General features: G+C 45.2%; 3 protein-coding genes across 8 annotated transcripts in view; 1 reads left to right on the forward strand and 2 right to left on the reverse strand.

Moving 5' to 3' along the window:
• Positions 1 to 11528, reverse strand: part of BAG6 (BCL2 associated athanogene 6) — a 14861-nt gene extending 3333 nt beyond the window's left edge. For 2 of the 5 annotated variants that reach the window (XM_027876362.1, XM_027876360.1), the window contains exons 1-16: positions 11076 to 11324; positions 10525 to 10642; positions 8594 to 8711; positions 8279 to 8478; positions 7944 to 7997; positions 7157 to 7231; positions 6377 to 6579; positions 5815 to 5944; positions 4445 to 4642; positions 3891 to 4143; positions 3309 to 3386; positions 3095 to 3202; positions 2840 to 2952; positions 1964 to 2048; positions 926 to 1206; positions 180 to 474 (exon numbers count right to left, since the gene is read on the reverse strand). In XM_027876362.1, coding sequence (XP_027732163.1) covers positions 180 to 474; positions 926 to 1206; positions 1964 to 2048; positions 2840 to 2952; positions 3095 to 3202; positions 3309 to 3386; positions 3891 to 4143; positions 4445 to 4642; positions 5815 to 5944; positions 6377 to 6579; positions 7157 to 7231; positions 7944 to 7997; positions 8279 to 8478; positions 8594 to 8711; positions 10525 to 10642; positions 11076 to 11086 — 2320 coding nt within the window. In that variant the 5' untranslated portion in view covers positions 11087 to 11324. The other 3 variants (XM_027876365.1, XM_027876361.1, XM_027876363.1) reach the window with 2 other exon arrangements.
• A 2630-nt stretch (positions 11529 to 14158) lies between these two features.
• Positions 14159 to 16855, forward strand: APOM (apolipoprotein M). Of its 2 annotated transcripts, none has more exons than XM_027876697.1 (6): positions 14159 to 14857; positions 15248 to 15402; positions 15832 to 15905; positions 16018 to 16116; positions 16336 to 16434; positions 16764 to 16855. In XM_027876697.1, exons 1-6 carry the CDS (start codon positions 14744 to 14746, stop codon positions 16787 to 16789), a joined length of 567 nt encoding a protein of 188 aa, XP_027732498.1. In that variant the 5' UTR covers positions 14159 to 14743; the 3' UTR covers positions 16790 to 16855. The 2 variants fall into 2 exon arrangements, with proteins under 2 accessions (XP_027732498.1, XP_027732499.1); XM_027876698.1 differs by having other exon boundaries at positions 14202 to 14813.
• Positions 16856 to 16994: 139 nt separating this feature from the next.
• CUNH6orf47 (chromosome unknown C6orf47 homolog) lies at positions 16995 to 19321 on the reverse strand. The gene has a single exon (XM_027876696.1). The coding sequence runs from the start codon at positions 18470 to 18472 to the stop codon at positions 17570 to 17572; it is 903 nt and encodes a 300-aa protein (XP_027732497.1). The 5' UTR covers positions 18473 to 19321; the 3' UTR covers positions 16995 to 17569.
• Positions 19322 to 22766: the final 3445 nt, after the last annotated feature.

The following is a 22766-nucleotide window of genomic DNA, read 5'->3' on the forward strand; positions in this document are numbered from 1 at the left end:
AGTTCTTTTGGTCATTTTGGGGTCTTCCTTCCTACCCACCACACTGAGCCAGACCAATAACTCCTTCCACCAAAGGTTTCCCCCTGAAGATGACACCCAGCTCCCTATCAAAGAGACCCAATCCCATCCTTAAGTTTCTTCTCCCTCAAGGTTTCCCCGAGCTCCCTCACCCCACTCACCAAGGGCTCCATCTGCCCCAGGTTCAAAAATGTTGCTGGAGCCACTAAGACGCTGGATAAAGGCTGCAATGCTCTCACTGCTACCTGCCCTTGCTCCAAGAGAGCCTAGCAGGGAACTCAGCACACCCTGTACCACTGAAGTGAAGAACTCAGGAGGCAGGCTCTCAGGTCCCACTCCCCCTTGGCCTCGTGCCCCCAGCCCTGCTGGAGGGGACCCAGGTGGTGGGGGTGCCTGTTCTGGAGCAGGAGGAGGTGGTGGAGGTGGAGGGGGTGGTGGTGGAGCAGTCTGGGTTGCCTATAAAAAAACACAGGAAATCAGTGGCAGCAAGTGAAAACAAAATAAATCGTGAACTAGAAAGAAGAAAACAAGTTAAAGAATGTATCTTGAGACCCCACCTCTGAGACAGGGGTGAAGATGATGCAACAGACTGGAGAGGTTGTGCCAATGGTACAAAGGAAGGGAATGAACGAAGTTAAATCCTGGACTACAGAACAAGTTTTATTAAGGCCCTACAGGTAAAAATCCAAAGTATATCTTGTACTCTCCCCATCCCCACAAAATGCTAGGTTTATAGTAAGTACTCAATAAGTATTTGCTGATTAACTGGTGTACTAACAGGAAGAATTAAGAATTAGATACCTTCCCTCACTCCCTGAATGCCTCATGGGAGAGGTCACAGTGCTCACACTTCCAGTGGCAGGGATAGTGACTGTGAGATAGGCCTATCAGCAACTTCATCACTCACCTGAAGAAAATCTGTCATGCCCTGGAGAAAGGCAGGGACACCTGGCATGGCCACAGTGATGGTGGGAGAGCCTACACTGGCCCCTCCAACTCCTGGCCCTCCAGGCCCCAACAGATTTCCCAGAAGCTGAGAGAACTGAAGCTCAGTGGGAGGAGGTGGTGGTGGAGCCTGAGCAGGTCCTCCTGGGGCCGGTCCGGCAGTGGTGGCTGTGTTGGTGGTACCAGCACTTGCAGAGGCTGTAGCTGGGGCAGAGGGTGGAGCCAGGCCTGAGGCCCCCTGAGCTATTAAGGAAGAAGGGAGGAAGTGGAGAGAGACCATCAGTATGGAGAAGACAAGGCACTACCAACCCACCAGAAAGGGGCCCAGGGAGCTACAGAAGGCAGAGGAAGGGGAAAGTTGTAAAGACATAAGATGACGACAAAAGGTAAAAAGAAAGACAACTTGGAGAAGTCAAAAAGGGAAATGGAGAAGTCCGCTGGGAATTTGGATATGGGGCAATGTTAGGGAGGGGGCTGAGACTGGAGATGAAAGACAAATGGTATGGTAGAAAGAGAACAGGACTAGGATGCCAGAGAACAGTGTTCTAGTCTTGACCTTGGACAAACAATTTCTCTCTGGGCCTCAGTTCCTCATCTGTAAATGGAAAGGACTGGCTAATTCGTCCCAGCAAAATTAAAAAAAAAAAAACTGCTATAACTTTGAAGTCAGAGGAATGTCTTTTAAAGAATATAACTCATAATTCATTCAGATACATAAAAATATGTATGATTTTTTCCATAAGCTTATCTTTTGCCATAGAAAGAAATAGGGACAAAAGAAAAACATTCAATCTTTTTTTAAAAAAATTGTGATTTTTAGAATAAATCAAAAAAAAAAAAGTTCTAGCTTTTTTGCCCCCTAGACTTTCACATCTTAAGTTGGACTGAGAAAAATAAGTAGGACGGTTTAGGAAGAAGCAAGAGATAACAGGGAGAGAAGGAATAAGAATTTTTGCTCTCTTTTTTGAGGGGTCAAGAAGTAGAGTGGAAAAGATCTTACCCACAAGCACAGGCTGCATGAGAAGCTGTCCTACCAGTCCGCTCACCATCTGAGCCAGAGATGCATTTGGCCCCAACCCTGGACCCTGAAAGAAGAAAAGGGGAAAGATTTGGGTCCTATCCACCTATACACCCAAGATTCCTCTATCTTGCTCCAATAACCTCTCCTCAAAACTCCACTCTTAGTTGACAAAATTTTGGACTGACTTAAAAAAAAAAAAAGCTGACTTTACAAATCTCTGAATGCCTCGGTTCTCAGTATTATCATTCTCTACTGAATTTACTTCTTATTAAAATACGTAGTTTTAAGACTTTTTTTTCTGACAGTATTTTGTAATTTTTTGAGTGGGTAGATGAGAGTGGCACTCGTATGCTACCATACAGCTGACATGTATTTTGTCTATTCTTTATTATCATAGTAGTTTCATGCTATGTATGTACCATAAGCAACCTACTGCCTATGAGAAACATGTAAGATAATGTATTTACAGCCACTGTTACAAGTTTATAATGTATTTTCCTATCTTGCTTTATATGTATGTTATATAACATTCAAAAAGTTTTTTCCTGATTGAGAAAAGGATATAAAATAAAATGCCAAACCCACAGTTTTGATAACTGAAAACTGCCAGTTGTTTTGCAGTACTTCATTATATCCAGAGTGTTGTCTTTCTTGGGTTTTTAGTCAGCTACTGAATGAATACATTAGACACATTTGGGTTTTAGTTGGGATTTTACATAGCTTGCATCTTAATTCTTCGGTTCTTTGCTATTTCTATTAACCCATAGCATAAGAAATGTTATAATAGCAACCTAAAAAAAAACTCCATTGTATTTCAGTACCCATCTCTACCCATTTCCCTTCTACCTCACTCACCACAACTCCAGGGGCAGGTGGCCCACCAGGGTGGGGGGGTCGAGCCTGGGGAGGGGTAGGCCGAGCAATCACCACTCTTGTAGGAGCTGATGGAAAGCCTGGAACTTGCTGTCCTGAGGGTACATATGGGAGAAAACCAAAAAGCTGAGGTCCTATTCCTCCCAATTCCCACCCTCCTGAAATGACCCAAACCTAGTAACTGATTACCCACTACCTTCTTTCCTAGACCTTCTCCCCTCCAGTGAGACTGGTTACCTGTAGCTGCAGAGGCAGCAGCTGCTGCCATGGCCTGCTGAGTGATTTGGTGAGCAACAGCTTGCATGAACTCAGGAGGCAGGGAAGGTAGCTGAATATGAGTGGAGCCTAGAAAGGAAGGAGACAAATTGAATACTGATGCCCATATTCCTTTAGTCTTCTAATTCTAATCCTATTTCCTCCTTCCCCCTCCCAGAAATTCCCTCATTCTTACCCAAGGCCTGGCCATGACCAGGAGGGCCTGAAGGACCAGTTGGGGCACTGGGAACACTACCTGTCTGTGAACTAGAATCTGGAAGGAAAAAAAAAAAGGAAACATTAAATCAAACACAGAGACAGGGTAAGGAACTTACTATCTCTCCTCCAAAGGTCTTTATGTCCTCCCTTTCTTGGTCTCTAGCTCTAATCAGACAAATTTTGCATTGTCTCTCCTATGCTAAGATACTCTCAGCCCTCTCCCTAACTCTATAGTAAACTTTGGTAAAGAAAACCCTATACCACCAATCTTCAGACTAAAAAGACCTTAGATGTTCAACCCCCTGCATAAGAACATGTCACATGTTTACCAAGAGGTGAAAAGATCCCAAAGTTCATAGTAGAAAAGTTCATGGTAGAGCCAGGACCAGCCAAAATCAATGATTCCTGGCTCCTAACTCAGGGATCTTCCTACAGCACTACAGCCATGCTCCTCTCTTCCACTGTTAAACCTAACTCATTCCCTCCTCCTGCTGCTACAAATAACCCTGACTCTGATCTACTTTGTCCTCTTGCCAAATCACAGATTCTCCCAGCTCACCCTGGATGTTCATGTGCATCATGACGACAGGTTCTACACTCTGGTGGGAAATCCTGATAACTCTGGGATGGCCAGGTCCAGGGGGTGGGGCTGGGCCTGGGGGAGGAGCCCCCTCAGCTGCAGGCTCCCCTGTAGTAGGAGAAGGCGCTGGAGGGGAAGTCTGCCCAGGAGCAGAGGGCGGTGCCTCTGAGCTAGGGGTTGGGGGTGGCCTGGTCCCGTTCCCAGTCATGGTCACAGTTGTCCCCACATTGATCTAGTTGGGAAAGACGAACAGAGAGAAAAACAAGACAACTTGGAGCCACAAACATAACTCCTCATCCATGTTCTTCTCTTGCTTTTTACCAGTTATCTGGCTCTCACATCTCTTGTTCCATGCCAGTGTTCACTGCTCATTCCTCTGCTGAGAGCCTTTGCTCCATCTCACCACCCTCCTCTGACTCACTCAGCACTGACTCTCCAATAAACACTACTCACTCCCATACCACAGAACCCCACAGATCACTCCTTAGTGTATACCACATCAACCCTTCACCCTAGACTCTTCCTGCACTGACCTGAATGGGGATAGCAGCCTGCTGCAGCACCATGGGAGCTGTGTAATGAGACATCGGCCGGACAACATGCAGGTGTCGAGGAGGGGCACATGCCAAGTTGCAGCGTAGGTCAGACAATGCCACAAAGGTGTTACCCAGCAATCGCAAGCTCTCTCCAACCAAATTGATCACTCGCTGATCCTCTTCACGCCCCTCGGTCTGAAACCATTGCCCCACACCCAGAAACAGGGAGAGAAGAAAAGAAAAAGTAAGGGGAGAAGAACTGGTTGGAACTACCACCTCTCCTTGAAATGGTATCACCTTCTGTAGAAAAAGAGCCAATCATACCCTTTGACCCCGTAATTTCATTGTTGGGAATATGCCTGATAGTTATTAAAAAAAAAAAAAAGTTGTCTATTTATAGATTTTTTCACAGCAGCATTACACATGCAGTAATTTCTAAACATTGAAGTGACCTAAAAATCTTATATGCACATTAGTATCACAGAACATTATAAAGCAATTACAATCGATAAGCATTAGGAATACAAAGAAATCTGGAAATACTTTTATAAAATAATGTAAAATTATTGCATTATTTAGTTAACATTACCATATTGCATTATTGCAAAAAATGAAAAAACATAACCGGAAGAATGGAATACACACTAATTACAATCATATGAAGAAAAATATCTAAGAATAAGTGGACATAGTGACTTAAAGGAAAAAAACTGAGAAAATGTTATGATACATTAAGCATCAAAATTAATTAAAATGTAGCTAATTATTAAACAAGTATAGTTGTTAGCATTGATGTTTAATATTGAATTTCTAACAAAACGTTTTTTATAAATAAGAAATAAAGAGCCACAAAAACAGCAATTCCATGTAATAGGAAGGGAAAAAGAGAAAAGCAAGAATGTATCTCTACTTTTATTGAAAAGCTTTGTTCAGATATAATTCTGTATCAACTAAATTTCTGCAAATTTAATTGCAGTAAAGGGAGCTAGCTATTGGAAGGAATCTTTATGGTGATTCCTTTTAAAATCATCAGTCAGTTTTTCAAAGCCATGTTCTCATATTCAAATTTCACGTAAGAGTTTGCTTAAAGAAGAGTATACCTACACCAGCTACTGGGGCAGGGAAACAGGGATGGAGAACAGAGTAAAAAAATGTTCAGAGTACTGTATGTATGTTCAGGATGATTATTTGGACTATTCCAATGGCATACAGAGAAGGTTTGTTTGGACCATTCTAATTCTATACTGCTATGAAGGGGAAACATTAAATGAACAATGTGATATCCACCCTGGGTAGGCTGGTAGATTTCAAAACCAGTTCTACCTTTAAATCAAGGGATAAGAAAAGGGACATAAGAAAATGCTCACATTATTGTTGTAGTCAGTGGTGGCAGCAGATCCCAGTATTTCATGGTATCGCTGTAGAAAGGGTTGGAGTCGGCTCTCTACCCGTTGTAGCTCCTGAAGCACTTCGACATACTCCGAAGGGGATGGATGGCTACAGGAGATGATGGCAGGGCCTTCATTAAGGACTTCAGAGATCTCCTAGGCCCCAGTGTGCACACCCTCTCTCTCCCTGACCTATTCCTTGGAGCCAAGAGCATGTTACTGCTCCTAAGTTTTTCTATCAGAAGAACCAGAAACAGAATTTTCCTTCCTAGCCAAAAACTGGGGGAAGGTAAGACTTTACAGGAATAGAAGGAGCCAGCACTTTCACTGAGTTAATTATAACCCTACTTCTTAGGTTCATATTTACATACCTCTTTATTTACCTATCCTACCTAAGAATCTTCATCTACTTCACTTTTCCTTCAACAGGTAAAGTGCAGCCTCTAGCCAATCTCTCCTTCCCAACAATGCCTTGCTCCATCTCACTCACCTCCCTCCTCATCCTCTAACCTTACTTCCCCTGCCACTGAGAATCACTCACTTGGGAGCTGGGGCTGGGCCAGGAGGAGAGGGCTCAGGGCTCCGGGGCTGGGTGCTTTCCTCTGGGTCTCCCGCTTCCATAGGCTCTCGAGAGGAAGCTTCACCCTCTGCTGGTTCAGGAGTCTCTGAGCTTAAGGACGATGACTCTGGAGCAGAAGGTGGTGGTGCCTGCTGCTGCTGAAGCTGCCCTCCATTGGCTCGGCCCTAAAGGTTAAGAGGGAAGAAGGTTACTGAGGGGAGATTGAGTCAAAAGTAAAAGGTTATACAATTTGAAATACAAAACACTGAATTTCAATATTTAAGTTCTCTGAACATATCATCAGCAGAAAGTAAGAAAGGAGACAGAGAACTACTTCTCAACTCCAAGGAGGACAGAGCCCAAGATAATTAACTGGCTGATGCTGTCACAGGAGCAACTCAGATGAGACCAAATTAAAAATCTTCCAGTAAGCACTATTTTTAAAGCACTGGAATGAGGGACCTTAAAAAAAACCATGGGACATTTTTCCACTTGGAAGGGAAAAGGCTTTAAAAACAGTAAAGGTTCTTCTTTGTGTGAAAGGAACCAGGAAATAGCTTCCTGGACTCAGGGACATGATCCAGATAGAATATAAGACTTCTCCAAGTCCCTGTCCTTCCCCCAAAAATCTCAGAAGGAAATAGAGAAAACTGAAGTGGAAGCAATGATAGAGACACAGAAACTTAATATGGCCACACCCCCAGACAAATTCTGAGGAGGAACAGCCCAAGAATAAATTTGCATCAACCTTTCCCCATCTACCTCCAAACGGGATAGCACAGCCTGTATATCTCTCAGCATGTGCTGGGCCATAACCAGTCGAACACGAGGCTCACTCTGGAAATAAAAAATCAAGCACAGAAAAAGCAAATGGTCAAAACACAGGTGAAAACATTAGCCCCATAATCCTACCCAAACCAGGCCTCTGCTTTCTCACAGAATCTGCAGTTGGAAGGAACCTCAGAGGCCGGATAGTTCAACCCATACCTGAAAAAGAATTCACTCTACAACATACCCATCAACTGGTCATCCAGCCTTTCCTCAAAGACCTGCAGTGAGAGGGAACTCACTGCCTTCTGAGGCAGCCCATTACACATTTGGATTAGAATCTAGCTGCTGGTTAGTTTTTCTTTATAGCATGTCTAAATCTGCCTCTCTGCAACTTCAATCCATGGCTTCTAGTTCTGCCCTCTGGGGCTAAGCAGAAAAAGGCTCATCCCTCTTCTACATGACAACCCTTCAAGTACTTGAAGACAACCATCACATCCTCCCTATGTCTTCCCTTCTCTAGGCTAGACATCCTCAATTCCTTCAACCAGTTCTCATATGACATGATGTTGAGGCCCTTCACCATTCTAGTTGCCCTCCTCCAGATGCTCTTCAGCTTATCAATGTCTTTCCTAAAACGTGGTAGCCAGGACACATAATAGATGTAATCTCTGCACTGAGTAGATAATTCCATGTACACACTGCACATTGTGTACAAATCCCCATCTCAAATTCATTCCCTCCCAAATACCCTGCCCTAATGTTCCCAGCCCCTGGATACCTGGATTGGCGCCTGTTCCATGTTTATATGAACATCCACAGCAGAGCCGTCGCTCTGGGGGGAGGGGGGAGGGGAGGGAAGGGGCAGGGAAGGGGAAGAGAGGATGCTGTGACAACTGAGCTCTAGGAGAACTCAGGTATCCATGCCCCCACCCCCAACTCTCTCCCTCCAGCCTCACTACCCAAGAAAGAGATAGGTTATCAGGCCCTCCAGATCCCCACCTGCCAACCCAAAGACCTAAGTATCTGGCCTTCCAATTTTTCCCACCGAGCCACTTCCATCAACCACCCCCCTCCTGCCCCTCATCAAAGTCACAGCTTTGCCCTTCAGCTTACAGGGAGATTGAAGGTCCCAACCATGACATAACTGTTAGCATTCCTGTCGTGGACAGGTGCACCAGGACCTCGAGGACCAGATGGGGGCCCCCCACCATGGGTAGCTGAGGGAGATCCTGCCCCCAAGGCAACCCCAGAAGATGGAGGCTGGGTCTGTGGAGGGGCCCGCTCCACTAGGTGGATCACCTTTCCCCCAACATCTGTAGTAAAGAAAAAAAGGGAAGAGAGGAGTAAGGGAAGAGTCAGCTAAGTACCTCAACCCTCCTCCTTACCCAGCACATAACCTTTCTCCTAAAGCCCCATCCAGCCCCTCACTGTATTCCTGTAGCTTCTTCTCATCCTGCAGAACTCGGCCCTGATATATGAGTCTCTGTTTCTCAGAAGGGATGCTGACTGAGGCAGCAATATGCTCCTTAAATTCCTTCACTGTCATCTGCAGAGACAAAAAGGAACAGGAAGAAAGGTCAGAAAATATCTAATGCAGAACATCAGGAAATCAGTGGGGGTGGAAGGTGAGTCATTTAACAGTTATAAAAGTCCCTGTCCATTTTATTACATTTATGAAGCATCCACTGCCTGAAAAGTTCTGTGCTAAGAAATACTTGATAGAAAACACCAATTTTAAAAATTGTAATTTACTATTTATTTTTTAACATTCTTTTCTTTTTAAATTTTGAATTCCAAATTCTCTCCCTTCCTCCCTCCTAGTCCCTCCCCTACCCACTGAGAAGAAAAGCAATATGATGTGAAATCACAGCAAAGGTTTTAAATGGAAATTAAATGGCAGGTCCAGGAGAGAATTAGAATATAAGAACAGATTCCATCAAGCTCTACGTTTTCTCCCTTCTCTTTGGTTCTATATCTGAAATTACAGGTAGGAATGTCCTTGGTATAGGTATGACTAAATATGGGAACATTTGTGGGGGAAAAGGAACTGTAATCAGGCACAGGTTCCCAGACTGTGTTTAGTTTATCAAACTAGATTAGTGACTCATGCATACCCAAAGAAATGGGCTTTTTGTATATCTATCTATACGTGCATGCATAAACATGTATATATGTACGTGTAATACATACATACATATAAATAAAATTCTTACCATTGCTGTCTATACAAGAAGTTAACAATAGTAAAAAAATTTATGTAGCATTTTACAGGTTTTGCCAAAGCAATCAACACAGTAAGATAGGTATTACAAATCTATCATCTCTATTTCACCCATAAGGAAATCTAGGTTTAGAGATGGTTAGTGATTTCACCCAAGATCATTTAGCTAGTATCAGAGCCAGGAATCAAACCCACATCTTTCCTACCTACAAGTGTACTATTATTTCCACAATACTGATTGACTAGACCAGACTTATGGTGTATCCCAAACCAGTAATTTGTCCCAGTTCCAGATACCAGGAAATGTTTTGGAGTGATCAATGGTTTTTCTCCATGAGATTTCAAAATTTGGGAATATCACCAAACAACCCTATTTCTAGGCTCTTCAATTTCACCCATATTGTACTTTCCCTACTGACATAGATCACAAGTATTCTAATACTTAACAATTTAATAAACTATTGTAACAAAAAAATTTATTGTCTGCAGGCCAATCCTGTGATGATCAACCTCTTTTGAGTACGGTATTTCTCAAATGACAAGTTTTTAGTACACTGCTGGATCCATAATCAAAGCCTTTCCAGCGTGGTGGGACTCGGAAGATTTGCAGTTTTGTTGGCCTTGCCTTAGAAAGCCAAACTATGATGAGCCAGCGACGTTAAAGGAAAAAACATCCCTAATTATCCTCATACTTTCTCAAGTCTACTTGCAGTTTCTGCCAGTGTACCCTGCCCCCAACCCCCCCCTCCCCTCCACAGGTCGCTCTCCTTTCTCTTTACAGCTGGAGGCTCTTCAAGGACAAGAAATACAAACTCTTTTTGCCTCTAGGATTCTCCTAAGAGTATACTTATACATACAACAGAGGCAGAGAGACCATGCTCTTAGGAATTCTATCTCCCTATGACCCAAACAATAATCAGAACACTTTCATGAGTTATGTCTTTATCTACAAAATGAAGAGAACTAGATGATCTCTAAACTACTTTCCAGTTCTAAAACCCACTAACTGACGTTCAATATGAATAATATACGTAAATAGAAGACAGAGAATCTGGGGGTTCTTGCCTCAGGATGAAAAGGTGGTTAAGGGAAAGCCTTTTACAAAATCTCCCAAAACCTCTGAACCCTCAGCTCTCACCTCAGCCCCCACAGTGAAGGTTCGAGTCTGGGAATCCAAGGTCTTCACCAGTACCTCCAAGCTGGCTGGTTCCTCCATAGCACTGCTGCTACTGTCACTGGGTTCCATGACCAACACACTGGAGAAAGGAGAGAGGAAGACTAAGTCATTATCACAGGGCCTAGCTAAGTTCCTACATCCCAAGTGCTGATCCAAACTCTACCATAGCTCCCCAAGGAATCCAATTCCCACCCCAACTCCAAGCACACACACATCCTACTTCCAACCCTGGGTGAGGGGGAGAGAAAAAACAGGAGCAGGGGAGAGAAAAAACAGGAGCAGGGGAGAGGATCTGAAATAACACCTATAATAATATAATAACACAATAACACAACATATCATAATATAATAACACCTATAATAACATCACGGCAGCATCTGTCAGGCCAGGAATCATGACCCAAAGGTTGACACGAATGAGAAAGAGAATGGGGGGGCAGGGGGAGGGGTTTAGGGTAAAGGCCTGAATAAGGTTGGGATAAGCCCCTTCTATAAAGAAGATGAGAAAGGACCTGTGAGGCATGCGCCACGCACTAGCACCATGCCACGCCCACCGCGATAGGGAGCCCTCGAGCCTGCTTCGGTCGCGACAGATCAGGAAATCGGGACAATGACGGACAGAAAAGGGAGGCCCCGGTCTAGCTGGATGTCACCCCCTCCCCTCGATGGCAAAATGAGAACTACGCACAAACACAAACACACATACATACATATACGTACACACACACACACACACACACACACACTAGCTGGTACACACACAACACACATACACACACCTGCCCCGCGGCTCCGCCCCCTGCCTCCCGGCGGCAACGCCACTTCCGGTCCTGCCCCCAAGCTTCCGCCTACGGACACTTCCTGTTCCCCGATAGAAACGGGGGGGTCGCGAGACGGCACTTCCGGTTCCCCCGATCCCCAAGATTTCCTTCTGTGGGGTACGACGAGGAAAGGGGCGGCCCCGAGTACCGGGGAGCCCCTAAGAGGAAACGAGTCGGGGCCCGGCCTAGGTGGGAGGGAGCCGAGCACCCAGAGGAGCCACCGTCGCCGCCTCCCGGGGGACCTTACTGCGCTTGCGCAAACCACACTGCGCCTGCGCACATGCTTGAGGACCCGCCCCACTGATTGGATTCACCAGCCTACAATGCGCGCCTGCGCCACCGCGCGAGGAGGGTGGGGAGGTCGCGTAGCGGATGACTACAATAAATGCCTGAAAGTGCTTTTTGAACTGGGGCTTTCCGCCCACCTCACGAAAGACCTGTGCTCTAGTATGCCTTTGGCATTCGGTTTGCCCCTGTCATACGTGAGGAAATTCGTGGTTGGCACCCTCCATCGGACGGCAATATTTTAGATACCTAAAATAAACCCATTCCCATGCCTTCTTAGGTAACCTTCCAACAAGGCGGTTAGGGGCGGTGAAGGTTGGGCCTACCCACCATGTTGATTCAGGGGCACGAGCAGCGGCCATATTTCTTTTGGGCAACGCGAAGTTTTTCCAGGGTGGAATTAAGGCGTGGGCGGGTTTGGTTTTTTTTCATTCCTAAGTGTCACGAGGGTAATAAAGCCACTCGTTGATATCTCTGCTGAGGGACTATCTGCTTTAAATTGAGGGGGCGGGGGAGAGGAAAAGAGGGCACCATATTTTGTGAGGGTGGAGATTGCTGCCATTTTGTTACTCTTGGTTAAGCTAGTAGGGGAAGGGAAATGGATGGTGTAACTGGCAGCCAGAGAAACTATAGATCGGGAATGGGGGAACCAGAGGAGGTCTGGTCCATAGAAAGAGGTGACAAGTCGAGAGAGTGGTGCTGCCTGGTTAGGTACGATCTTTGGAGGTCCCCCTGGGGCTAGGAGGGTCGCAGTTTCAAAATTGTAAGGAACCTTATTCCAACCCATACCACAACAAAAGCTCCTCCCCATGAAATCTCCAACTAAGTGGTCTTCAAGACTCCGCTTTGAAGACCTGGTTGAGAGAGAACTAGTACTTTTTAACAGCCCATTCTGCTTTTAGATAGCTTTTGCTGTCAAGATGATTTTTTTTTTTGCATCGGGCCTTCAGATGTGCTAAAGACAAAAATTGATTTACCCAGTGCAATTTCATGAATTACCTACTTAAATCCAACCAATTAGATCTCAGCTGAAGCCCTATTTTTCCTCCCTATAAGATTTATAATAGGCTGCATGAAAAGAGATATGTTGTAGTTTTGTGATACTCAGCCCTGGTCAGATCACACCTGGAGTACTGTGTTCACTTCAAGGTACCACATTTTAGAAAAGACAGTGAGGAACTGGGAGGCATCCAAGGGAGGACAACCAGGATGGTGAAGGACTTGGAGGAATTTTACCTATAACATATATACCCACACATATACATTTGTTGTTCAGTTGTGTCCAACTCTTGGTGACCTCGTTTGAGGTTTTCTTGGCAAAGATAGGGGTGGAATAGTTTGCTGTTTTCCTTCTCCAGTTAAATGAGGAAACTGAGACAAACAGGGCTAAGTGACTTGCTCACAGTCACACAGCTAGTAAGTGTCTGAGGCCAAATATGAACTCGGGTCTTCCTGACTCCAGGGCCATTTAGCTGTCCCTAATATACATACGTGAACACACATATACAAATATATACATAACTGGTTGAAGAGTTGTCATCTGTTAAAGTAATTATACAATTTCTCTGTGGTCCCAGCTGGCATAACTTGGAACAATGGACAGATATACTGGGCTTCTTCCTAATGGAACCCTCCCCAAGTGGAAGGGGGTGCTGCCTCTTTAGATGGTGGGTTTCCCCTCACTGGAGTTATTCAAGCAAACACCAGATGATCAGGAGTAGGGTATGATGTAGAGTGGATTCTTTTTAAGGTATAGGTATATGGCCCCTGCTTGGGGGGGTGGAGGGGAGGTAGTGGATTATATGTTCCTTGTTGAGCAGGGTTCCAACTCAGATTTTAAAAGTTTAGCTATACTATAATGTCCTAAAATTTCTCTTGAATCGTAGTTTCCCACTGTTGTTTAACCATTGTATGCATTTCTTTTTGTACATTTAAGCTTCTGCAAAATGGAATTATTTGCTTCCCAAACTTTCTCACCTCCTGATCCTATTCATCCTCTAAGGCCACCTTCAAGTGACATCTCCTTCAGGTAGTGGTAGCCTTCTCTGTCTGCTCCTTCTCATCCCCCAACTGACCCTACTATTTTACAGTTAGGTGCATTTTGTTTGCATCATATACTTTTGTTCTTTGTGCTATAGTTACTTGTATGTTTTATAGACTATGAGATTGTGAGTTCAGTGAGGATAGATAGCAGAAGGTAATTTGGTTTAATGGAAAGAGTACTGGACTTGTCTTTACAACATGACTAACGTGAAAATGTTTAATCTGAATATATATGTAGAGCCCATATCAGATTGCATGCCGTCTTGGGATGGGGGGAGGGGAGGAAAGGGAAAAAATTTGGAACTCAAAATCTTATGGAAGTAAATATTGAAAACTAAAAATAAATAAACTTTAAAAAAAATTTTTAAAGAGTACTGGACTTGGAGTCAGAAGAGTTGGATTGATTGCCAACTCTGCTGCTTAGTAGCAGTGTGACCTTAGATAAATCACTCCCCCTTTCAGGACCTCAGTTTGCTTATTTGTTTAAAATGCAGGGTTTGGACAAGGTGACTTTTTAGATTTCTCTGAAATCTAATATTATGTATCTTTCTCTGTGCCCAGCATAGTGTTCTGTATACAAAAGGTACTTAATAATTACTTTTTAATGTAGTGCTTTTGCTGGAGTGTTTGTCTCCTTAATTAGATAATAAGCTCTTTGAGGACAGGGCTTTTGTCTATATTCTCTATCTTACCAGACATGGTGCTATGAATATGGTATATAATAATTACTGGTAGTGAATGAATGAATTGGGGAGGGGAGGAGTCCTCCAGTTAGAAGGTTGCACCCTTCCCATCCCCTGACCAGGTCTAAGCTCCCAGCTATGCTGCTGGTGTGTAATTTGAGGAGGGGGAGGAAAGCCCAGAACACTGTCAACAACCCAGAGTTGAGTTGGAAAACAAGACTAGAGTTACTCATTAGCAGATCCAGGGGGTCAAGGGTTGAGGAAAGGGGGCCAGAGGCTGCAGTGGACAAAACTCCCAGAAGAGAGTGGTTTCAGGCAGCTGCCACCCCTGCACTATAGTCTTTGAGGATGTTCCACCAAATTCTGGCAGCTTTCTTTTACCTCTTCGGGATTCTTTATGACTCCATTTGCCAGAGTTGTAAGCCTCATCAATTAAATCCTCTGGGAGTAAAAGGAAAAGAGGTATGGGGGCAGGGAGGAGGGTAATGGAAAGACAACAGGAGGAAATTAAGCAGGGCTTTGGTAGTCTGTAAAAGAGATTTTGAGGGTCTTAAGGAGGGGAACCTGGAGGACATCTGGAGGTACAAGATGATATGGGGATAGTGGTGACAAGAAAAGGAGCTAGAAAAGAGTACTGAGACCATTAGAGTAGTAAGCCCAAAGGACCTGACAAATGAAAAAGCCTTAAGAGGGATAGGAGTGACCTGGGGCAAGTGAAATGGAAGATCATCCCTAGTTCCAGAGCCACTGGGGGATCAGGTTGAGGGAAGGGTAATACCAACTTAAAATTATCTGCAAAGGGAGAGTTTGTGATTGATTCCATTCCCTCCTTCCCCTGTCTTCCTCATCCAGTTCCCTGGACCCTACCTGGGTCAATGGTACTTCATTGCGGGTGCAGCTTCTACCCAGGAGGAACTGGCAATCTTTGTCCCAATGGACAACATTCTCTTTGACATGGCTGCTAGCCATGTTCCCCAAAAGCTCCAACTACGGGCGACCATCAGAATGTAAGTTGTGGGGAAAGGTATCCCATCAGGTACCTTTCTCTCCATTTATTATTTCAAGCCAGAAATTCCCAAAGTCAGAGTCTGAACTAAGGTTAGGTTTCTAATTGGGCCGTTCTCAGCTGCTAAGTGCAGCTGACCTTTCCCCATTAGATAATTGGGATTCCATCATGGGCCCTGATTAGTCAGCCACCTAGTATCTTGACCTCTTTTGTTTAGCTGACTCTAGTCTCTAGTTCATCCCTAGGTAGTATCCTGATTAACAGATACAAAATCCTTCTGCCTGCCCAGTTGTCTTCTCTAAGACAAAGAAAACCAGCTCTTTGCTGAATGGGTTGCATTAAATGGAAGGGAAGAAAGGATTGGTGAAAGGTATCTGTTTGTGTGGAGGGAAGGGTCACTTATTCTTCCATCCTACTCCAAACTTCCCAGGAAAAATGGGCACTGTGTACCCCGAGAATGGACTTACCATCTGACTGAAGGGAGCACAGATCTCAAGACTGAAGGTTGGTTACCCATTCTCCATATCTTTCCTTTATGTTCTCCAACTCCCTTCCCACCCAGTTCTTCCCCTATCCACTCCCACTCCAATCTTTGCCACCTCCTACTCTACAACAGGCCGCCCTGATATGAAGACTGAACTCTTCTCCAGCTCTTGCCCAGATGGGATCATGCTGAGAGAGACAGGACAAGGTTACCAGCGCTTCCTCCTCTACAGTGAGTGTCCATGCAAAATAGGAGGTAGAAATTCTACAAGGTGATAGAAGCTTTACTCACTCTCCCACACTCATACCTGGAAAGAGCATGGTGACATCACGAGAGGGGAGTGGTGCTCTGGAGGTCTATGATGTCATTCCCAGAGATATGGAATCTGGGAGCAAGGAGGTGGGAGTGTTTGTTGGGGGGATCAGTATCATTCTTTCCTTTCCTCTCCAGACCGATCCCCACAACCCCCTGAAGAATGTGTGAATGAATTTCAGTCCCTGACCTTTTCTTTGAACTCAAAAGCCTTCCTGCAGACCCCCAGGGAGATAGGTGAGAAGACCTCTGAGATATCAACAAAGAGGGGTGGATTCTTCAAAGGGAAAGAGATGGGATTTAGAAAAAGGATCTTGGCCAAGGGAATTCTGTGGCCATGGCAGGGGGGAAGAGGGGGAGGAGAGGTGCAGGTCAAGGTAGGCCTCAACCTCCTAGAAGGGATCATTTCAGAGATCTCAGTAGATATAGGAGGTGGTATCTAAAACACAGGCCTCAAAATTTTTTTAAGGAGGGAGCCACATCCCTCCAAATTTTCCTTTTTCCTTCATTTTTCTTTCATTCTCTCCTCCCTCTTCTGCTTCATTCCTACTCTCTCTTCCCTCCAGAGGCCTGTGAGTTGTTCAGTGACTGACCTGTGCCCTCTAGGGAGCTGGAGACTTCTTGCTGCCTTCAAGAACAATAAAGATGATTTTTCTGACCTTTGTCTTTTCCTGAAGCTAGTCTACAGGCACCAATTTCACTCTCCTTCCCTACCCTTTTTTCCCTGAAAATAATTCACTGTCCCCAGACACCCAACTTTGGCTTCATTGTCGACAGGAAGAAGACCGGAAGCAGTGTTAACTTCCCTTTTGTAGTGGTATATTTAGGAGATCAGTACAACAGTGATTGCTCAGTGATTAAGCCTCCAAACTCTCTAAATGGGCATGGGTGTCTCCCTAGGCCTCTGCTGTCGTATCCCAAGGCTTCTTGCTGGGTTTCCTGGAGAGTCTAACTGGATCTCCAGTTCCAAGCACATCTCTCCTCAACCCACACTTCTGTGATCCATCAGCTTTATACCTGACACCCCTCCCCTTTATCCACTTATGGCTCAGATCCTAGTATCCAATAGATCCCCCTGCTTTCCCCTCCCTCTCCCAGGACCCAGGGTTACTAGAGTCCTTATCCCCTAGGGGAAATAGAAGGGGTAGAGGGAGTTCCTTTTTATTTTTTTTAATTGGGGGAGGAATAACACTAAAGAAAAAGTGACAAATAGCTGGTGAATTAGAGGGTAACTCCCCCTACTTTGAGTGCCCAAGCCCTGTTGCAGGGGGGAAGGGGTCTCTATGGGCCCCTTTCCCCACCCTAAGGATCTCTCTCCCTTCCCTGAAGTCCTGGTGTTCCTTAACCCTGAGACAATTCCCAAACACCAAGGTCACAGGCCCTCCCTTCCTTTAATCTCATCTTCCTCCTCTCTATCTCTTCCTTTTCCCCCCTCCCATTTGTATTCCTCTTCCTCCCTTGACACCTGGGTGCCCTCACGGAGACTGACTGCCAGTACCAGGGCCTGCAGAAGGCCAAAGAGGCAGGCAAAGTGGAAGGGGTGTGCAGTGAGCAGGGTGAGGGCCATGTGAAGTCCATGGAGGGTAACAAGGAAGGAGAGAAGCCCATGCAGCCAGAGCCCCAAAGGCCCCCGAAGACCTAAGGCATCTAGGACCAGGCGCAGGGGCTTGGAACATAGTCCCAGCAGAGCTGAAGCCAGCAGTTCCAGCAAGTGCAGGGTCAGGTTGGTAGAGATCTGGAGCCACTCCTCAGAGCCCCCTAAGAACTGTGGGTGGGCCCCCAACCCTCTATTTGTTTCCCCCTGAAGCCAGCCCAGCAGCCTCTGGTGATGTCCTACTTTCTCCACAGGAGCCTCAGGGTTGGAGGGGTTTGTTCTCCATTTAAGAAATGTCCCTTGTCCTTTAGGATCTTCTGAGTTTGGGGCATTGCCTTCCACTGTGGGGATCACTCCCCTAGCATCCAGTTTCCTGGACTCCTCAAAGCTGGGCACATCCATGCTCAGTTTGGGGGAGTTCCTTCTGTTCCCCAGTCGCTCAGTATCTCCATAGTTGGCAGAGTCCCTGCTCCATTCAGGGGGGCCCCCCCTATTCACTTGTCTCCTGGAGTTCTCAGCCTTAGGCTGACCCCTGTCTCCCATAGTCTCTGGAGCACTGTCCCAGTCACTCCCTGAGTTCTCAGGCGAGCTATCCTCCCTTACAGGGCCAGGCTCAGGCAGGGGATCTTTTTGGCGGCCCCAGGAACGGGGCAGCCAGCCACCAAGACGTCGAAGAAACATAGTTTTGGTAATGGCCAAGGGGAACCCCCTAGACTTCTGGATCTCCTCCAGTGTTCCTCTGGCCGTCAGGCAGGAGGTCGGGAGGGGCTCCCCAGATGCCAGGTTCTGTTCCAGCTCCAAGGAAAGGTTCCTGTTTGGTCCCTGGTAGTTCTGCAAGGACTCCCAACTTTCAATCAGGTTCAGTTCCCTCCTTTTAAGGTCTGAGGGGGCACTTTTCACTCCCAAAAATGTTACTGGAGATTCCAGGATAGAGACTGGGGAAACTATGAGCCTCCAAATTCATTAATGCCCCACAAAGATTCCAAGAATGCCTTGGGGTATAGCAAAGCCTTGCACTACCACAAAAGTCTTCCTGCTGTTTAGGATTCTGGGCCCTATAAAGTGGCACCCCAAGTTTCAACTCACCAATGCCACAGCCCAAGATGCACTGGAAAATGGGCGATGGTGCTCCCAGGAAATGAGGCCCCTCAAAGTGTTCCAAGATCCACAGGTTCCTCTGTATATAGAGTAGGAGAGCTGTATACCCTGCAATCTGCTTCTATGCTGGAGGGGAGGTCTGCAAATAGAAAACGGGTGGTGTGGTCCACCCTCCTGAAAAACTCTTCTCTGGATTCAAGTTTCCCCCGCACGCTTTGGATTTGGGAGGTCTCAAAACCCCATAATCTGTCCAGGCCAATCCCTGGGTCAGCAGCGGGGCCGGGACTTCGGCCAAGGTCAGCGGATGTTCTGTTGGGTGTCCGAGGGTCCAGTGCCAGCGAGCGAGACCCCTCCCCCAAAGGAGGCAGAGGGAGCGGCCCAGACTCCGGACCGCAGGCGCAACGTGCCCTCCAGGGTCCCCGAGTTGGGGGTTTGGACCTCTGCTGGAGGCCGGAGCCGAACAGCAGACTCCGGAAGCAGCTGTGGCCGGGAGGGGGAGGGGAGAGTGAGGGGCGGGTCCTCAAAAGGGGAGGGCGGGGTGGGGGCGAGGCCAGACAGACAGACAGACAGACAGCTCTCCTGGTCCCAGCGTCGCACCTCTCACTACGCTATCCCGACTCTCCCAGTCCGCCAGCCTGTCCCTTCTTCATTGACTTGTCTGGTTCATTTGTGTCGCTCCCTCTCTACCGTCATCTCTGCAGCTGTCTCTGGGTTCTGGGTTTCTGTACTTCTCTGCTCCAGTGCATGCACCTCTCAACCCCCTACCTGTTCACCACCACCACCACCCCGCCCCGCCCAGTACCTGGCTGGTGGTCTCAGTGACCCTGTCCTAGCAGTGTCACTCAGCCGCGACTGGAAGCACCCAAGGAAGGAGAGAGAGGGCCAAAATGAGTCCAGCCCAGATTTAAGATGGGGGCAAGTTCATTTAGAGCAGAGGTTCTCAGGTCCATGGAGATTTCAGGAAGTCCGTGTATTTTTTTAATATATTGATAACTTTTAATATATAATTTCCCCTATAATCTTATGTATTTTATTTTATGCATTTAAAAATATTACTCTGAATAGTACATAGGCTTCACTATACTGCCAAAGAGGTCCACGACAAAAATAAAGAAAAAATGTTAAAAACCCTTCAAGACAAACTTCAGCATGATCCTTACTTCACTCCCTCTCTTCCTTTCTTTTCCCCAGAGCCCTTCATCTCCCTATCTCCATCTCCTATCATATCTTGCATTGTGCGTCCCATATACACACAATAATCTCTCCACTCTATCTCAAATGATATCTATTCATTCCATCCTGCCCAACCTTGAGACCTTCGAATTCTGATACTATCTTCTCTCCCTCACACCTGTTTCTCAGTGCCCATCCCAATCTACCCATTCCCTATTCCAGGTCCAATTTATTACTCTCCTCTCAGTCACTAAAAATCCTGGTCTCTATTGGAACTCTTATCTGTCTCAGCAGGAAGTGGATTCTGCAACAGTTCATGCTAGTTTTCCTGTCCTCTGAATTCTTCACATTCATTGTATCTTACAGTGCGATAGCATTTCATTACATTAATGCAACCTCAATTTGCCTAGCTACTCCGTAATCAATGAGCCCCTCCTTTGTTCCCAGTTTTTCACTACCACAAAAGGGCTTTTGTGAATTTTTTTGTATACAGAAACTTTTTGTTCACTTTAAAATTCCGAACTTAATGAAAACAAATTATTTCCATTTTAAAAGTAGAATAGAGAGGGATGTATATGAAACCATGAATTTCTTTACAATTTGCTTTTTTATTAACATCTAGTACACTCTATGAGCTCACTCTCCCAATTCCCACTCCCACTGGTGTTTTGCTTCTTCCCTCAGGGTCCAAGAGGTAACATTGTTACCTCTAATGATAACTAGGAGTCTTCTAATACTGTGCTTACAAGGCCCAATCACTTGTGCTTCTCAATGATTAACAGACAGATTTAATTAGCTTTAAGAAGGGGTATTTACTAAGTTGGTATAAGAAGAAAAGTTGGTATAAAAGTTTGTACAAAACCAATCCCCCCCAAAAGTCTGAGACCCATTCTCTCACAAGTACAAACAGAGTCCATGGGGCAAGTGGGCATAAATTTAAAGTCAATGGTAAATCGTACAAGTAGAAAACACAGTGGTAAAAGGGTGAACTCACAGCTCCAGATTATTAGAAGTCCTTTTCTCTCTCCATGGAATTCTCATGAAGTTCCCCCAAGGTATAGATCTCTGCAGGGTCTCCGAAGGTCAATGCCTTTGTAGAATCCATAGCTGTACTTAAACCCCACCCTGAAAAGCTGCCTTTTCTCAGCATGTTTAGTTTTAGATACTCTCTCATCTCCTGACTGGAAACATTGTTTATTATTGGCCCAGTCTCTTTGATGACATAGTCATACTACCCTTTTGTTGTCCTCTGGTAAAAGGGTAAGGAGCTCACCTCGTCCAAGCCCTCTAGAATTTTGACTGCCTTTTTGCTCAAATTCCTTCTCTAATATCCATAGGTCCAGGGGTGTTTCTAATTCGTTCAACCAATCACAGTATAGTTTCTGTGTGCCATCATCTAATTTTAATCATTGGATCAAAAGCTCTTTACTTCTCCCAAATGGATTAAGGACTTGATTCAATCCAGAAGTCTGGCCTTCTTACATTAATAGTGTAATAGGATGCTATCCACCTCCAATGAAAGAACTGGTGAAGTCTAAAGGCTGATTGAAGCACCTTTTTCTTAAACTTTATTATTCTGGGTGTTTGGGTTTGTTTGTTTTTTTGTCTGCATTTTCTTTTGCAACATGGATAATGTGGAAATGTTTTGCATGACTACACATATATAATCTATATCAAATTGCTTGCCATCTCAAGTACTGGGGAGGGGAGGGAGGAAGACAATATGGAACTCAAAATTTAAAAAAAATGTTAAAAAATGTTTGTTTACATGTAATTGAGAAAAAATAAAATTAAAATTAAATGTAAAAAAATTAGTATAAGAGGGCTCTGCATAGGCCCAGCTTACCTAAGATGGAGGCAGTATCCAATATGGAAGACATCAGGGACATGATTCTGGAAGAAGACATTCTGCATTCCCCTGCCATAGGTAATTGAATGGGAGCAGCCTTTGACCACTGGCTACATCACTAGGACAGTCTGTATCTTTAAAACTACCAGCCTGGGTCAGTCTCCTTCTGGCAGCATCAAAGGGTGAGGTCTTCCTCACCCACACAGCAAGAGGCCCATGCAGGAAGCACCATAGCATGAGCACCACATAGGGAGGTTACCATCCTCCTCTCGCTTTAGGTCATGTGACTCTGAGAACCAGGCTTGGGGTTTTGGTCTGTCTCATTTGTCCTAGGTGCAGAAGGTGAGGGGTCCCCAGACCCTGGAGCTAGAGCCATGATGACAACTTGATGGAACTTTGCTGTATAGGAACTGAGTATATATGAACCTAATCCACCTTTCCTTCCCAGAACAAAAAGACGGTATAGGGAGGATTATGTTTTCCCTTCCCAAAGTTTTGGGGTGGAGAAATTGTTCTTATTGTACCTTTGAAGTATGTGTGTGTGTGTGTGTGTGTATGTGTGTATGTATATGTGTATGCATGTATGTGTATATATGTGTATACACACATCTTTATTTTTTCATTTTCAAATTTTATTATTTTTTAACATTCTTTTAAATTTTGAGTTCTAAATTCTCTTCCTCCCTCCCACACCCACTGAGAAGGCAAGCAATGTGATATCAATTATACATGTGAAATCATGCAAAACATATTTCCATATTAACCATATTTCAAAAAAAGAAAGAAAAATAAAGTGAGAAAATTATACTTCAACATGTACTCAGAGTTTATCAGTTCTCTCTCTGGAGGTGGATA

Source organism: Vombatus ursinus, unplaced genomic scaffold (genome assembly GCF_900497805.2).
Source record: "Vombatus ursinus unplaced genomic scaffold, bare-nosed wombat genome assembly UNPS02014811.1, whole genome shotgun sequence".
Lineage (NCBI taxonomy): Eukaryota > Metazoa > Chordata > Mammalia > Diprotodontia > Vombatidae > Vombatus > Vombatus ursinus.

Excerpts from the sequence above, each read along its gene's own strand:
- APOM (XM_027876697.1), top strand. The coding sequence starts at position 14,744 with ATGTTCCACCAAATTCTGGCAGCTTTCTTTTACCTCTTCGGGATTCTT. Across the intron at positions 15,403-15,831 it reads CTACGGGCGACCATCAGAAT|GAAAAATGGGCACTGTGTAC; the intron begins GTAAGTTGTGGG and ends CAAACTTCCCAG. Across the intron at positions 16,435-16,763 it reads GCAGACCCCCAGGGAGATAG|AGGCCTGTGAGTTGTTCAGT; the intron begins GTGAGAAGACCT and ends TCTTCCCTCCAG.
- CUNH6orf47 (XM_027876696.1), bottom strand. The coding sequence starts at position 18,472 with ATGTTTCTTCGACGTCTTGGTGGCTGGCTGCCCCGTTCCTGGGGCCGC.